Source organism: Gymnogyps californianus, unplaced genomic scaffold (genome assembly GCF_018139145.2).
Source record: "Gymnogyps californianus isolate 813 unplaced genomic scaffold, ASM1813914v2 HiC_scaffold_34, whole genome shotgun sequence".
NCBI lineage: Eukaryota > Metazoa > Chordata > Aves > Accipitriformes > Cathartidae > Gymnogyps > Gymnogyps californianus.
The window spans coordinates 1,120,022-1,138,391 of NW_026114224.1; the positions used below are offsets into that span (position 1 = coordinate 1,120,022).

Here is an 18,370-nt window from a genome sequence, read left to right on the forward strand (position 1 = left end):
GGACACGTGCCTCTGATTGATTTATGAAGTTGATTTATGAAACCTACCAGAAGATATAGGTCAACATGTCTTACAACTTCCAAGATTCCTCCTTTGCTACGTTATTTCCCCATCAGGGGTTAGGGAGACGGCTTTGTATGTTAAATTTGTGCAAATTTAATGAAGTTATATGCTATATTTATATGCTTATGTAATTTCTATATGCTGAATATCCAATAATGTCAAACTGACTTTCTCCTGAGGACCACAGGACTTAATGGGAAGGGAAGACTAGATGGACAAAAGGTATGTCTTGAAGGGGAAAAAAAAACAAGAAACGAACCAGGACTCCTTTGTACACCCAGACCAATCACTTTACATCAAGTGACAGAATAAAAATCTATTTTTTGACCAACTGCCTCAACAGGGAAGGAGCAGGAGGAGAGCAGAGCCAAAAGCTAATGATATGCAAAGGGTGAGAGCAGAACTGTGGGGTAACAGGGCGGCAGCTTAGCCAGGCTTCAGATGGAGCAAGGGCAGACAGCTGTGACTCCAAGGGTTGTTCTGTACATGTATTCCCCAGAGGAAGCGGTCTTAGGGAACAATGTACGTTCCTTCCATTGCATGGAAGTAAGTCTGGGTCATCCGTAGTCACTGTAATAACTAATTTCCTGAGCAACCATAATGATCACAGAAGCAAGCAATTTCAGGTCATATCCAGCAAGGCAGCCTCTTTCAGTCCTTTCCTTCACTACAGCAAAATCAGGATGCATGCATACCCCGAAGACTCACCTATCCTTGCCATGTGCTCTGCTTTCTTCACCTCTTGCTCTGCACGGGTCTTGAAACGGTTTGAAGTATATTTGTACATCCTGTGATGATCAAAACTTATTAGTCAGCAAACTCAGCAGTAAGGTCAAACCAAGATGTCATCACTGTATGAGAGAATAAGGTCTCCACATGCTACTCTACTCTTCTCAATAGATTCAATAAATGAGGAAGGAAGTTTACATATCAGGAACTGGGCATTTTTGGATGCAGTTAGGCAAAAACTTTTTAAGTCAGAGATGCTGTCCTGGTTTTGGCTGGGATAGAGTTAATTTCCTTTTTAGTAGCTCGCACAGTGTGTTTTGGATTTAGAGCGAGAATGATGTTGATAACACTCTGAGGTTTTAGTTGTTGCTAAGTAGTGCTTATCTTAAGTCAAGGATTCTTCAGTTTCCCATGCTCTGCCAGCAAGCGGGTGTGCAAGAAGCTGGGAGGGAGCATAGCCAGGGCAGCTGACCTGAACTAGCCAAAGGGGTATTCCATACCATAGAACGTCATGCTCAGTATATAAACTGGGGGGGAGTTGGCCGGGAGGGGCAGATCGCTGCTTGGGCATCGGTCAGCGGGTGGGGAGCAACTGCATTGTGCATCACTTGTCTTTTCTTGGGTTTTATTTCTTTTTTTTTTGAGATAAGAACAGTTTAATAACTAAAGTAAAATAAAATATAATACTAACAATAATAATAATAATAAAAAATGAAAATAATAATAATAGTAATGAAAAAGAATATAACCAAAAAAAGGGGAAAAAAAAAAGGAAACAAACCCAAGAAAAAAACAGTGATGCACAATGCAATTGCTCACCACCCGCTGACCGATGCCCCAGCAGCAATCCGCCCCTCCTGGTCAACTCCCCCCCATTTATACACTGGGCATGACGTTCCATGGTATGGAATAGCCCTTTGGCTAGTTCAGGTCAGCTGCCCCGGCTCTGCTCCCTCCCAGCTTCTTGCACACCTGCTTGCTGGCAGAGCACGGGAAACTGAAAAGTCCTTAACTTTGGATAAGCGTGACTTAGCAACAGCTAAAACATCAGCGTGTTATCAACATTATTCTCACACTAAATCCAAAACACAGCACTGTACCAGCTACTAAGAAGAAAATTAACTCTATCCCAGCCAAAACCAGGACAGATGCTTTAGTAGTAGCTGCAACCACAATACCCCCTTCTGCATTAGCCAGTGGGGGCAAAATATATCCATATTCTTGGAGGAAATCCCAAGGTTTAGAGGAATAACTTCAGAAGCAGAAAGGAGGAGTGACGATATATGGAAAGCTTCTCAAAAACCTCCCATTACAGATAAATAACCCTTCCTTTCTCCTGCAAACAGCTGTCCACAGGTGCAGTCTGACAGTGCCCATCTCCATGCAGGGCTAGCTCAAAGCCTCTAAGTGGCAGAGCAACTCTGAACAGAGCTTCAAGTTTCAGCTCTGAAGTTTCAGGACATTTCTGTATGCTACACATCTGACTCATACCCTCGTAAATTGTGCTTGAGTTGCAGTGGCTTGTTTCACCTTCCCTATATCATAACATGCCAAATGCAGATCACAACCTGACTGACTACTGCAGAGTGAAAGAGGCAGGCATGTATAAGAGGCAGAAGCTCCTGAGTATGCGTCACCTCTGTGCAGAGGCACGTAATTGGGGAAGAGGAGATGACACCAAGAAGGATGATCAGAGGCTGCAGGAACTCAAACCGCCTAAGACACACAGTTTTGGATGTATCAAGAGAAAAATCCCATCCCAGATAACTTTCTATGAAAAAATAAACCTCTCCAGCATTTAGCCAAAGCAAAAGCCACTAGAAATGCTGTTTTTACAGGGAGAGGTGGAAACACATAAGGACGTGAGGCTTGATTGACCGACTCATTAATGTAGGAGGAACCACATTCAGATTCCAATGAGAGACAAGATCCCCCCAAATGGCAGATAATCTATCAGGATCCATGAGAAATCGCCTTGCACAGATGAAAAATTTCGTTTAGGTATGTTTCTCTGGGCAAGCACACATGGATGTTGATACTGATGTCAGAAATAGTCTCACCGGCAGAAATCCCTTGTTCCCAAATCCAGAAAATTCATACCACAAGCACAGTCCACTTAAATACATTTCTGCATTTACTAAACTCATTTTCTGCTATTCATAAGGATCTCCTCACTGGGGAAAAAGGAGGTAGGTGCTAACTCTTCCAGAAATCACCCAATAACCATGTTAGGAGATGCAGAGTCAGGTTTTTGGTGGCACCATCTCCTCAAATCTACTTAAGGGTGATTAAAGCTACCCGGGGCCGAGAGAGAGAACACATTCTGAAAACCAGACTGCTTTCAACATGTTGGCGTAATTAAATTACCTCATCCACATCCCGCCTGACTTTCCTGAGGCAAAAAAAAAAAAAAAGAGAAGCAGAGTGAAGCTGAATTATCTCAACACGCCCAGCTTGTGAGGCAGGGCAGTACCTGAAGGGGACCCTATGGACAGCACCCCCTTTGCAACAGGGTGCAGCGTGAGCAATTGCAGGGCGTCCCAGATACGCACCATGAGCCATCACCATGCCCACCCTCCTGTTTCACTTTCTTTTCCAAGACCAAATGACTTCATTCACAGCCAGGAAAGCCCCTATTCAAGTGGTCTGGAACAGTGTATCTACCAAAGATGTACGGAAAAAGGTCAGGCAGACAAACAAGTCTGCAGGATGCGACAGTAAAACACACTCTCCCAGCTTCAAGACGTTCATTACGACTGCCTTGGAGTGCCCTTGTGAAGGGACATCCTTGTACATGGCCTGGCTACTTCTATCTGCACAGCCTGTGCTGCTAAACAAGCTCAAACAGTTACTGCGGGAGGGAACAGATGGAAGCGATCCTTCAGGAGACACAAGCCATTCCCAGGGAGGCTGGTACTGTGGTATCACACCTGCAAACACTGGTGAAGGATCTGCACAAAACCACCCTGTCCCTGCCACCAGGATGTTACAGGCTCCCGAAAGGTATGGAGAAGCCTCTACCCACAGAAACACAGCTTCCAGAAAGGGCAGATGACAACAGGAAAACAAGTGCCCTGCTCAGGAGACAAGCTGTTATTCCTGACGAAGAACAGTGCAATGGCTGCAAAACCTCAATTTTCAGTAAAGGCACTTAAATACCCTAAAGCCTACGATGGATTTCCATTCTTTGCTCTAACACCAACACATTAACCTGCAGACAAGCCACTGTAAAAGCTTTTCCTTCAGAGATGAAAGCAATCTGACTTACAGCTCTACTGTGGGAGGGGAGCCACCACCTCCTGACGGCAATCCTCCCAAGCAGATCTTGAAAGCAGACCAGAGGGCAGAGAGACAAGCCAATGGCTGTACCTACCAATGTCCAACATAAGCCAAGAAGCATCACTTCAAACAGAAAGACACCTGGCCAAGTTTGCCAAGAAGTATGTAAAAAGACTGCAATCAGGAGTCAGCTGTCAGCTCACCATCAGATAATGACCTGCCCTTTGCATGCCAGACTGGTTCATAACAGACTTTCTTATAAAACCAACAATATGGATGGACAGAGGTATCTCCATACTGACAGATGAATGCCATTCCCTTACAGCAGGTCACTGGCCTTTATCAGGAGGACATGAATAAAATTAACACCCGTTTAGGCTCAGGCATCATGACACTTCCCCAAAGACTAGCAAAGAGCCCTTAAGTACGTACCACATGCAGCACACCATCTACTTGGGCCGTAAGACAGGAGAACCTTCATTGCCTGTTACCCATCCCTTTGCTGGACCAGGAAAGTTCAACAGTTACCTGGCCTAGGCCACTGAGGCTCTGCAGAAAACAGCTATGCTAAAGAGCTGAGTTGATCGCTGCCACATCAACTGTCCTCTAAAGGAACACCTTAACGGTGATACACTTCCCCTGTGTGCCCCTATACAAATCGGAGTCCCTGTACAAGTGCAGGGGAGTAGTATTAACCTGCAGAGCACTCAAAGCCCAGTAGCTAAATGGGGATGCGTGAGCTCTGGCTCCAACTCTAAAGGGAAAATCCAGGGCATAAGCAACCCTTTTCAGCAGGTTCAGGGAGAAAAAGAAAAAAATCACCTATAGCTGTAAAAGCAGAGTAACTCCACTCTCAGAATGGACTGATTTACTGGTTTTCCCTCAGGAAAGAGCCATCCAGGGCAGACTAAGCTCTACTCAGGTGTCTGAAGGTAAAAGATTGAGTTTCCACAACCTGTCCAGAGCACAGTGTGGGCACCTACCCCAAGGGCCATACTGGCTCTCAGAACCCACGGTGAAGGCTTCGATGGCTTGTACCGATGGCCACGCAGCTTCTGGAGCCCAAACCTGGTGTCAGGAGTCTGAGACCAGAAGGAAGCAGTCTGGACACTCTCCAGAAAGACCCAGTAAGGCTACGATAATTGCCCCAAGTCCAAGAAGATCTACACTGTGCTCTACAGGAAGGCCTTGTTTGCAGTCTTTACTACTCTGCTGCAGGAGTGAGGATTTTAAATGTAAATGTCTTTACAGTGCTGGGGAATTTTTATTGGCCTACCACCATAAGCAGACCTACAAGGTGTCTGCAAAGATGTGGCACAAGCAGATTTGTTAGATACACCTGCACCAGCACTGATCCTGTGAGCGTCAGCACGGGGCACCTTAGCCCAGCATTGGGTTCATCCCCCAGCACCAGTTCCGTTTACCACGATTGGCCCCTGAGTACTTGGCATTACCCCACTGTAACGAGACAATACCACAGCATTTCTTATCTCATCAGCCAGTGTAACCCGTTCTGTGGATGGGCCTTCTTGCCCTCCATGCCAGATCATTCCTTGGTGACGAATTACCATTGCTGAGCAGTTACAATTTGAATTTCCCCTTCTACAGCTGCAACTATTCCCCCAAAACAATGAAAGGCAGATACAGAATTGGTGATAGGAACCCAGAGGAGCTGCTGTCTAAATTGTCTACAAACACAGTCTCTTTTCAACAGAAAACAGTCCTATGGTATAGAACAAAATTCTCATATCCCCCTCCAGGCATCGACTACTGACCACTTGAAAAAGAAGATACTGAAGCAGATGAACATGTGGGGTGACCTGGTCCATGTTATATTATCATGACAATGCTAGCACCATCCCATAGTGATGGCATCCTGTCTTTGAGTCTCGCAAGAAGCTGGTCTCTGATGAGATAAAAACCTGTGCCCTCCTTCTCTGCTTTCTCTCCGTAGTACTTTTGCTGGACTGCGGCACAAGAGGAGGCAGCACATGGCACTCACATGTAGGTAAAACGCAGTCAGAAATTCAGATTCTCTACGTAGCAAATCAGGATTTACAGTGCCAATTCAAGCTGCACGTACTGACTGCCTTCTACAATGAAACGACTGGCTTGGTCAACAAGGGGAGAGCAGTGGATGTAATCTCCCCTGACTTCGGTCAAGTTTCTGATACCATTTCACACATTTTCATTTAAGAAGCTGAGGAAGTACGAGCTTGACAGACAGATCATGCTGTAAGTTGAAAACTGGCCAGGCTCTTCGGGCAGCAATCAGTTGCGTGACATCGGATTGCAGTTAGTAAAAGTACCCGATGGGTTGATAGCGGGCCCATACTATTGAAACACTACTGCAACCCAAAATGCTATATTAAAACAATCCACAAATACTCTATAAAATTACTACTGTTTTATTAAGACAAATCATGTTAAGGTATCTAGAATGCAGCCTGTGTGCTCCCAGGGACAGAAGAATGCTTTTGCCTCAAGCAGACTTAAATACATTTTTTCCTTTCCTCTCCTATCCTTATAACCTTTTCCAGTCCCTGTTAAGCCAACTGGCAGCACATCTCAGTTCACTTCCAAATTTCTTCTTTAAGGAAATTTAAAAGGAAGATAGGGAAAGGTATTTCCCAATCTCTATTCAAACCTAGATCAGCTACATATAAAAGTTAATTTTCAAAGCAATTGTTTCAAAGTGCTCAGTCTAGTTTCTTTTCAGTAATAATTCTAACACCCACCATATGTATTTCCTTGTCCTACTTAAAAAAAACAGTTACCCAACAGTTTTGTATGGATATGGCATTTTGACCAACCAGTATCTTCATTTCTTTGTTTGCTCTGAAGGGGAGCCAAACTGCACAAATTACTCATGCGATTTTCAAAGGCATTAGATTTTCCACTATCTGCCTCTTTTTCCATGATGTCAATACCACATTCCATTCTCTTACGATCTGTTTCTGTGGCTTTAACATGGAATTATGCAGGATACACCTGGAGAACAAAATGCTAAACCTTTTCTGTAAAGAAACTGCAAAAGGTCTCACACGTCTGCAGACTTTGGGTCCAACACTTACCTTGGCTTGTACAGGCAGCATGAAAGCCGTTTGGTTTGTACTTTGTGTCCATTTATGAAGATCCTCATTCTGGGATCAATATAAAGCACAGCAGCATAGGCACGGAAGGAGCGGCGCTCAGGCTTTCTGCAAGAGAGGGATGCTTACAAAGACCGAGCAGTTTGTTCAGCATTTCCTTGTAGAACTACCAGCAGACATTCTCCCAGTCCATGTAGCCCTGAGATAACTCCATCGATTCACCCCCGGAGTAATCAGTGTCTCTTTAGTCAGAGTGCTCATCCTGGAGTCTCTTTCAGTGTGCACTCCGCTTCCTCCTTCCTTCACAGTTTTTTCCCCTTCATTCCCCTCCAATTCAGAAGAGCCATGACATACTACTGTCACAGAGCCTCCTCCTCTATCCAAACCAAATGAACAAGTTTCTCCATGGACAAAACTTGTAAGATTCTCATTTCCCAATAAACTGCTACCTAGAAGCCAAGTGACCACAGGAGCACCTCCTCACGCTGCTCTGCACTACCCCTGATGTATTTTAAGCACCTATGGCAGGATTCACACCTCATGCAACTGTAACTGTTACCATCTCAGCTCACAGCCATCTACTTCAAAACATGCCAAAGAGACAACCTTCAGCAAGAAAGCTAGGTAAAAGAAAAGGCCCTTCTATTTTAATTACCATGCAGCTACATTAAGTGAAGCTTTTCTTCTAAATTTTTTCTACCTACGTCTTCTACAGAGATTTTCTATTGAGCTGTACATTTTAAATACTGTTACAAAACACTGATGCACATATTACTGTAGCTTGAAAAAGATGTTTTGAATACAGCTGGATAATAAAGGTCAAATCTATAAACTGGACCATTTATCACTACGTGTGTGCCCCACTTGCTAGTGCGTTCTCTTACCCTTCGGTTAGCCAGGAGTATGCTCCAACAAACTGCACTGATCACACACAGAAATGGTATCACAAGGTCAGGAGGAAAAGCTCCTTCCAGTGACCAGTGGTAATCATGAAAGCTCACCAGCAAGCATTAAAGAAACTGAGAAGCGTATTAGATCCCTGGAGGTCCCCAAGGAGTTTGCTGCACCTGTGTACTCAATAACATCAAGCTAATGCATACAGAAATAGCCAGGTGCACAGTGTTTGAAACTGTATTTCTATGGGAAATTCAAGCACTTCAGGGAAGAAGCATGTAATCTCATAAAAAAGCTAAAGCTTGCCAGGTGTGCCAATGGAGCTCTGGGATTTAATCAAGCATTTGGCTCAGTTCAGCTCTGTTTTTCCTTTTCAGGCTACAAGTGAACAGCTCAGCAAACACTCAGCTCTCCCTGAACAGGGCCCTCTGCTCCTCCAGCTGCCCTCTGAGCACATCCTTCTACCTCCTCTGCAGGGAAATCCAGGAGCTGCCGCTGCTCCCAGAAAGACGTGGTAATACGCCCTACCTGCACCCACCCGTACCATTCGCCCGTGGAGGCTGACCTGCGCAGTGCCTCACATTCTGCCAGTGTTCATTTAATCACAAAACTGAACATCAGTTTGAGAGCAGCACAGACTCACAACCAGCTGTCATTCTGACGAAAACATCTTTGATGAGTGTAGAAAATTAAACCTATAGCTTAGGGCTCCTTTGTTTTAAGGTACCCAAAGAAGGGCATTGAGTTTGCTGCTTTGACTAAGCTGAGACAAGCGAATACAGGCATTCACACCAAACACACAACCGTAACGCCTGCGGGCCGTTTACACACATGAACTCCAAACCGCTAAAGAATAAACTAAAGATCTTCTAAATTCTCCAATTCACCATAGAAAGAGAAGCTTTTAAAAAACACGTGCACACAGTATATAGCCAAACCCTACACATAATTTGATCAGAGCCCAAGGGCCTGTAACACCCGTCACACTTACGTTCCCTCTGGGGGTGTTTCTGCCATCTGAATGTCTCGAGGGTCAGAAGTCACATCCAGCTCTGGCTCTCCATTATCCATTAGTTTGAGGTTAAAGATGATCACCAGGGTGCCTGAGCAAGCAACAAGTTGATCAGGTGAATCCCAGCCAAACCCCAAATATCTTGCCCGTGACCAGCACCGTCCATATGTACCTTTCTCACCACGGATCTTATTAAACTGCTCCATCACTTCCTGTTCTGATTTGAAAGGGGAATACTTGTAAATTAGCTCCGTCTCAATAGCAAATTTCTCCATGTTGTCAGTCACAGGCTCCCGGCTTCGTGCATTCCAGGTGGGCAGGGGAACGATGACCTGCAAATCGCATCATACCAAGAGCGACTCAGGCTCACCCACTCCAGTCAGCCCCTTCTGCGGATCACAGCCGAGCGACTTACTCCTTCCGACAGCCCCCTAAGTCACTGCAAGAGTTCTTCCTAGCTTTTCAGTGGTTTGCACATCTGTCAAATGCTCGAGGACCTCTCTTTGCCAGCCTCTGAGTTGCCTACCTACAACATCTAGTCTTAGACTGAACCATTCCCAAGTAATCTGTATGGTACTGGCTACTCACACACTCAATGTATTTCTTCCCCTCCTCTTGTAACAACTTTCATAATACTAAAAAGCCACCCAAACTTTGCTTCTTTAAAAATGTCAAACTCTGTGCTTAACTTCTCTCTTGAACTCAAATATCCTTCACTCATATTTATCCTGATCTCACTCTTTATTATTTTTATAGGATTCTAGCAAGGTTATTGGTGTTTTCTGTCGTTTAGAACAAAAACACAGAATTATAGACTGCAGCTGCCTATCAAGGACAGCGAATCCCATCTTCACTTTAGAATTGAGGTCAACCAAAATTTCTGGCTCCAGAGCCGCTGTGGGAACTACATCACTGTTCCCAACTTGCTTCAGCCATCAGCTGGCCACTAGCAAGCATTGCTCCCTCAACAACTTCTTTGTAGAGCTCCCTCCACTATCACAATGGAAAATGCTCTCTTAGATACTATCCCAGTGTAAATACAGAACTTTTCATTACCAGCCTTGCCTGGAAAATACTTGTGCTTGAGCACAAAAATACTTCCATGTTAAGAGTCTGGATACAGAACAACAATGCCTGAATTATCTATTAAGATATACAAGTTTTCAATACGAAGAACCACGCTGATTTTTTATAAAAAAAAAAAAGATCCAAAAGAAGAGACATGTCTGGAGTTTATGACCTGTGGGTAGCAACTTCAATCACACCTTTAATTCTCTACAAAAAAATCAAATCAGAGCAAGAAATTTAAATACATCTCAAACTCAAATTTTGTGGGAAAAGGAAAATGCAAGAAGTCTGGGCATGTCCTGAACTCAGCATAAGCACCTTCAAGTGACTGAAACAAGCCCTTCAAACTTGCTGCAATTTAGAGAGACCTCTCAAACAGAATTAAAACAAAAAAGACAAAATCTTTGATGACTTTGCAGAACCCCTAGAAGTGTATCACCAAGAGAAAACCATACAGTGATCCAAGCAGAGTGGCAACCAACACCGACACAGACTCTTCTCCTGTGAGAGCTGGGGAAGTTCAGATGAGATAGCATTCACCATATTAGTTCATTACAACAAAGTACATGCAAACCTCATCGATGCCTTCTTCCTCATGGAACGTCCGTGACAAGAGGAGGCAAGTCATAGTGTTGTCTTTCTTTGTGAACAGGATAAAATCCTTCCCAATACGCATGGAACCCCTGGAGACAGATTTCAGGCTGCATGTTACACCTGATGCACACCACTTTGTAGAAAGCAGATCATGTTACTGAGTTTTCTTCCCATTATGTTCAATTATGAGATGCCAAAACCAGGTAAGGCAGAAGAAGGGCTTAAACAGCAACTACCATTTCTCTCTAAACACCTCATTCCTTTCAAAAGCATCTCAATCTGGACATTTGCATAATGTTTCAAAACGTTTAACACTAGTCGCAATTAAAAGGTGCAGAAGTACAGCATGGCTTTCCAGGCTCATACTATGTAGAAAGTTTAAAAAAAAAAAAATCATTTTTTAAAATCCAAAAAAGATGATCAAGGTGAGATGTGACAATAACTTTCAAATGTATAAGCAGAAATGTAAGTGAGAAAGCGAATGCACACTTCATTTCGCTGTACACAGAATGAACAGCAGCAGACAAGTTTCTGGGAGACAATTTATTTCTTAATGTCTAACTCAGAAGACTCACTGACACTTCAGCTAATGCAATTTAGCAGCTAGTTGTCAGAAAAAGGGACAGTCCCATCTTCCTCCCCACGCTCCTATCCCCAATAGTGCCTTCCCCATCTTCTCTTTTACCCCATTACCCAACTCGTCCAAAAAACCGTAACAGAGAAAAGCTAACATTGCATCAAAAGAAGGATTAGTGTTCTGTCAGTTCAGTTCTCTAATTTAGATTGGCTTAATGCGATACCAAAGCCCACCTTTCACGTGTTTGGGCTTCAGTCTGCATTCCTCAGCTGTAATATAGTATGCCTCTTGCTCAAGGTTAAGAACAGGACAGAGATTTGTCCTGGAATTGCACAGGCAGGATCTGGGATCTGTCCTGCACTGCAGCTGGATCAATAGTATCTCAAGATCCCTTACATCCCCTTTTTTCCTTTCCCCCCAGATAATAGAGTCCCACAGATTTCCCCAGTAGGATGCATATAAATAATCAAGCCACGTGGAACAGCATAAAGCAGAACAGCCGATCAGAGTAAGCCATAAAAGTCCTCTAACTTTCCCAAAGACATCAGTGCACCACAGCAAACACCTTTCTCATGCCTAGCAAATCCCCTCCAACCAGTAAGTTCCTTCCCGCCTCTGTTCCTCTGCCACTTAATCCCACTCCTCCTCTCATTCCTTCCATCATTCCCCTTCTTCTCCATTCGTTTGATTTAAGGAAAAAAGAAAAGGTTTAAATCCATCTCACTTGCACCCGACAACTTTCCTAGTGAGAGGCTGTAGCACTATTTTGCTCCAATTTTACTGTAGCACTATTTTGCTCCAATTTTACTATCTGTCTGCCACGGGCATATCAAGGTTTTGTTTCCTGCTCTTTCATATTTTTTCCCCAGCTCTGATCTCTGTGCTCTGCATCATGCAAACATAATGGCAAAACACTGTCATCAGCTTTGGACAGACTTCTCTGCCACTGAAGAACTACAGCAGATGTTCATAGAGCTCCAGTCTATCAAACCATGGTATCTTTATTTAGATTTCATCCGCTTTTTTTTTTTCTGGGAAAAAAGATACACACCTCCAAGCAAAAAACATATTTACTATCTCAACTCTAACCTCCATAATCTCAGGAGGCTGGCTTTTGTTATACCTACGATTTCAAGCCGTTCCCATACTGCCCAATTTGAGTTGACTCGGGTGATCGCTTGGCTGATTTACCAAACTGAATAACACTGGCAGCTTCATCTGGAGTAAGAGACAGGGAACAAAAAAAGTTTATTTTAATATACAGACACACACACATATTTTTAGATAAACTTAATCACCACTGCAAGTAGCACAGAAAAACTATAGCATGGAAGAGGCCCGAAGCCCAAGCTAAAGTCTCATCCTGAAGCTCCACCATACAGCCCTGTAAGATACACATTGCTCAATGGCATTTACATTATCAAAAGCTTTGTACAGATGCCATTATGCTGACAAAAAGAGTTTTAAGTTTCAGACTAGCCCAGTGCCCTGTCTAAACTGCACGAAGACATTTCTTTTTACAAAAAAATGTCCACAAGATGATCTGTTGTGTCCACCACAATTATCAACATGCTCATAAACCAAAACATACCCTGGGGCACTGCAGCTCTGCTGTACTGCATGTACATGTACTCGAAACCACTGGCACTAGAGCAGAAGTCAGTACTATAAAAAAGGTCTTGAATTCGGGATAAACATTACTTTTTCTTCGTGGTGTTGAACTGAACACTATGATTAATTAATGCACTAGTAACACAAAAGCTAATTTTAGCAGCAGATTGCTGGACTACTGACAGCAGGACAGCTGTGGGTGAAAAGGCAGTACTAGCAAGTACCGCAGTAATTAACGGAGTATTTTATTAGAACAGGACAAAATGAAAGGACGTGATGGCTTTACAGCTGAGAGGGTCTGTCATTTTTAGTTCAAGCCTTTCTATTGTTCAAGGAATAAAGCCTTTTAACATCATCCATAGGACAGAACAATTCCTCTCCCTTCCCCCAAGAGACAGCAATCATTTCACCACAGAGTTTACTGGGAGAAATTAAATGCAATTCCAGAGACAAGGAACACGAAGTACCTTAACAGGAAGGCTGACAACAATTACAGCCCTCAAATGCACACACAAGCTGTGAGGGAGCACAGGACATCGCTCACCCCATCAGCCAGCTACGTGGAGGCTGAGTCCGTCGACAAGCTGGATTTAAGCACACAGGAGACTTACCCAGGTTCCCTAGTACTGACAGTGAGTTTTTACAGTAAGATGTTTAGTACTAACACCATTGGTCTAACACGAAATCACTGAGCTGGATGTCAGAATGCCATTTCCCATTGAAATGACATTCAGATTTAAAGCCACAAATTACAAGGTGAAAATACAGGAGAACAACCGTGCAAGCATCTTGCTGCCTCAATTCAGTATGTTTATAACGGAGGTCCACAACTATGTCAAAACCAACTTTTGACTGGATGAGAGTACCTCTTCCTTTCCTTCAGCCTACTATAGTATTTTCTAGCCAAACAAAGAAAACGTTAGATTGTCTTGTATTTGAGATCTGGGTAAGGATATTGATGATGATGATGATGGCATTATTACTATTATTACTATTACTGTGTTATTTTTAAAGCCTGGTCAGAGAAGGGGACAGGGGATATTCTAAGAAGAGAAGGCTACTGGAACCCTTTTGCTATACAAAAAGTTGTATCAACAACTATTTTTAAGATAACTTTGAGAAGCCTAAAATGGGTAAAGAGTAATTGTCCAAAGCATTTCCTCTCTCAGAGAAGGTGACCATATGGTTTATCACTCAATGCTGGATGTCCAAAACCACCCTATAAAGAGTCTTCTTTCTGGGCAGAGGGACGAAGATGATGCCGAGCAGAGGGGACTACTCAGGAGTGAGGGAGCATCTCTCTCTGCTCCAGGCTTGCTGTCTTTGGGAGAGATTTAAACTTTACCTCCTCCCAAGAATCAAGGTACAAACGAATTTTTTTCCAGCTTTTTTGAGTTAAGGCTCTGGAGGGAGTTTCACTTAAGGCTATTTTTGTCACACTGTTTTCGTTTTGTCGTGTCTCAGAGTTACTGAATTTAAAAAAAACAAACTCCCTGGCAACAGAAAGGGGGGTGATGTGATCTATGCCAAACGGACGAGAGAAAAAACAATCCAAAGGAATTCGCTCAAGATGACAGATTGATCTTCAGAGCGCAAGAAAAGGAATCAAAGGCACAGATAAAGTTTCCTAATAAGAAACATCAGACACCTGGGATGAAGAACTGGGGGACAGAGCTGTTTAGTTCCTGACTGTTCGTCCTCTAGGACAGCAACAGAGCATCCTCCTGAATGACAGACAGGCTGTTACAGCACACATGCTGGCTGACACACAATGCACCGCCAACATCCCTGCGGGCAGCTGCCTGCTCCCCTGCTATGGGTCACAAGCCATACCTCCCCGCTCCCCTGCTATGGGTCACAAGGCACACCTCCCCACTCCCCCGCTATGGGTCATAAGGCAGCCTCTGAAGTCAGACCTGGCTTCACCCTTTGAGGAGAGTCCTATCGTATTTCCAAGTTCTCCAGTTGAGAATACACTAAAGAAGGTCCCGATCTGCACAAAGAAAATTATCCTTTCTGCCTTCTCCATAAATTCATCTGCTATATTCGCATTAGGTAGAGTACTTGCAGTGGACTCAACAGCATCCTCAAAAAATATCCCAGAGCCAAAGTATCTAATTTACTACCTGGGGGAAATCAGCCTAAACCAAGATTACTTCCAGTCAAGCTTTCCCTGGGACAGGGGAACACGGGAGAAGCTCTGAGGTCTTTCATCACCGTAACAAACACAAGACAATCAGCCACCTGAGGAAAATGGCTGAACACAGCCAGCAGTTGACAAATCAGTTTGATATAGGTTACTGCGATTTATTTCAAAAATTTGTTAACTTGAGAGGAAACATCAATGTGCTACAAAGTTAGAGACATTTTCCCCTGAGAAATATGTAGACCACTCCCGTGAGAGTGGTCCCCTGAGTGTCACTGCCTACATACAAAAGCGTGTACACACACTTTAAAGTAAGTGCTAGAATCCCAGTTACATTTAAACATTGTTCCTCACCATTGTGAGCCTTGGATAAACAGTACTTTAAAAATACAAGATCTAATAAAGTAACCAAGACATTAGTACTTAATTAACTGCATCCAGTAAAACAAAAGCTCTTTTGAGCTTCCAAACTTCAAAAATACAATTTAAAGGAGCAGGAAATGATATATTTACTTCAATCCCTGGGAAAGCAATGGAACGAATCCTCTTGAAAAGTATTACAAGCCAAATGAAGCAGGTGATTGGGATAAGCCAGCACGGATTTACCACAGGCAAGTCACGCCTGACTGACCTGGTCACCTTCTACAAGGCAGCACTTTCTGTCCACATGGGGAGAGCAGAGGATGTTGTTTAGCTGGGCATGAGCAAAGGGTTGGGCACTGTTTCCCACAGCCTTCTCCTGGACAAACCGGCAAGACACAGACTGGATAGGTGGTATGCAAGATGAGTAGGGAACTGGCTCACAGGTCGCGCTCAGAGGGTGATCCATCAATGGTTTTTACTCCGGCTGGCAGCCTGTCACAAGTGGGGTCCCCCAGGGATCGATGCTGTGCCCCACACTGTTCAACATCTTCATAAGGGATCTGGATGATGGAATTGAAAGCACCCTCACCAGGTTTGCTGACGGTGGTGAGCTGGACACACCAGAAGGGAGAGCCATCTTAGAGAGAGACCTGGACAGGTTTGAGGAGTGGGCAAGCAAGAACTGTATGAAGTTCAAGGGAAGTGCAAGGTCCTGCACTTGGGATGAAATAACCAAAGAGCCCAGTACAGGCTGGGATCTGTGTGGCTGGGGAGCAGCCTTGCTGAAAGGGACCTGGGGGTGCTGGTGGATAACAAGCTGAACAGTGCGCCACTGCAGCAATGAAGGCAAATGAGATCCTGGGCTGCATCCACAGGGGCATTACTACAGAGACAGAGATGTGATCATCCCACTGTACTCAGTGCTTGTCAGGCCGCACCTGGAGTACTGTGTCCAGTTCTGGTCTCCTCAATTCAAGACAGACGCAGACAGACTGGACAGGGTCCAAAGGAGAAGATGATCAAAGGGCTGGAGAACCTGCCCTATGAGAAAAGACTAAAGGAGCTAGGTCTCTTCTTCCTGGAGAAGAGAGGGCTCAGGGGGAATCTCATCACAGTATTCCAGTACTTAAAGGGCAGCTACAAAGAGGATGAAGGCTCTCTCTTCACAAGGAGCCACGTGGAAAAGACAAAGGGCACCAGGTACAACTTGCACTGGGAGAGGTTTCATCTCAATATAAGAAAGAAATTTTTTAGAGTGAGAACAATCAATCACTGGAACAACCTCTCCAGGGATGTGGTGGAGTCCCCATCACTGAAGGTCTTCCAGACCTGACAGGACAGGGTGCTAAATCATCTCATCTAGGCTCCCTTTCCCACAAAAGGTTGGACCAGATGATCTTTGAGGTCCCTTCCAACCTGGGCTGTTCTACAGTTCTATGATTCTAAAATGCAAGTTAAAGACTTATTTTCTTCAATCCTTTAAGAATACAATTACAAAACACTCCCTAAATTACTTGTTATAGTCTTTCAACCTACAAGTTGATTCATTGAATCATTCAACCTACATTTTGATTCATTCAATTCATGCAGCACCTTCAGAACCCAAGCAGTAGGTAAAATTCTCAAGCCCAAGTATCCTCAGTAGCGATGTCACTGGCAATATGGGAAATCCTGACCTAAGATGTGCTGCATGAGATCTATTGTTTGGTTTTCTAATTGACTCCTATTTAGTCCCTTATGAAAAAGCCAACCTTTTGGACCAGTACTATTATCCTAATGTCTCCCTGTGGGACGCGATGCTTTTTTAGAAAAGATCTGTACTGTGGCATCACTGAATCCTCAGATCTTTTGATAACTTATGACTCTACAGCATAAGATGTTTGCGGCTTGAGTACAAACGTATTTTGATCTTCAGACCACACAATCCAGTGTGATCATTGAGAGCCAATGCAGCAAGTTCTAAATGCAATTGTAGTAGGAGTCACTTGACAAACACACCTAGTTTTTAGAAATGCTAATCACTTACACCTTCCACTAATTTTAGTTGAGGAGCTGCCATTTGGCTTGACAATCAGGAGCTATCAGACAGAGCACTCAAATTTGGCCTATTGCCTTGCTATACCCTTCTCTGTTTTCACAGCTTGCCAGACAAATCTACAACTGTCTAACACAGAAGAAGACCAAAGAGACTGAACACCAACAGGACTGAATAACACAGAGAACACGTTAATGGAACGATTCATTTCAGCCATTCAGCTCTTCCCTCTGTGTGACAGCACCCAGAGATACCTGGGTTCATTTACTCATCCTCCCAGACAAGACTCATCCAGCCTTTTAAGCTGTCCTTTCAGTGTACTCAGGAATATTACATGCTAGTGTGGGCTCCAACAGCACTACAGCAAGTCACGTAGTTATTCTTTTTAACACATCAGCTTTATGTACAATAAAAATAATCCTTAATTAAAATTATAATGTGGAAAAATAAACCACTCCCAAGCGCTATGATTTCTGTTGAAGGTCTGTGTGGATGTTGATGCTATTTTCAAACTAAGAAGGGACAAAAGCCCAATAAAAGGTTTTCTGCTGACACCTCCTAAAATCAGCTTTCAGATAAGAGATCTTCAAGATGTCTTTAAAACTGGTAGATCCTGCATTATGAGAAATTAAAACTCAGACCCCTATAGCCAGGGACAGAAACAGAGAGAGGCCCAAGTAGGGAGTTAGAATAACAGACTCTCCCCAGCCACTTTTGCCCACGTTGACAGGCAAGCAGTGCAGCAAACGGAGTTTCTACCTGGCTGCCCTTGGTCAAGTGACTTTCAAATGCATACCAAGCTTACTATGACCATCCAGCATTGAAGCCATGAAGATGTGACCACTAGAGCTAGACTCTGCATGAAAACAATATGTCTCAGACTACTGAAAATTAAGAAGAGCTTTTT

General features: G+C 43.8%; 1 protein-coding gene across 4 annotated transcripts in view; it reads right to left on the bottom strand.

Annotated features, from left to right (window-relative positions):
- The window catches only part of MORC2 (MORC family CW-type zinc finger 2), a 62,793-nt gene that overhangs the window by 24,274 nt on the left and 20,149 nt on the right, over positions 1 to 18,370 (bottom strand). For all 4 annotated transcript variants that reach the window (XM_050914276.1, XM_050914275.1, XM_050914274.1 and 1 more), the window contains exons 5-10: positions 12,436 to 12,526; positions 10,712 to 10,820; positions 9,242 to 9,401; positions 9,049 to 9,160; positions 7,146 to 7,271; positions 772 to 851 (exon numbers count right to left, since the gene is read on the bottom strand). In XM_050914276.1, the coding sequence (XP_050770233.1) occupies positions 772 to 851; positions 7,146 to 7,271; positions 9,049 to 9,160; positions 9,242 to 9,401; positions 10,712 to 10,820; positions 12,436 to 12,526 (678 nt within the window). The remainder of the gene's footprint in view (positions 1 to 771; positions 852 to 7,145; positions 7,272 to 9,048; positions 9,161 to 9,241; positions 9,402 to 10,711; positions 10,821 to 12,435; positions 12,527 to 18,370) is intronic.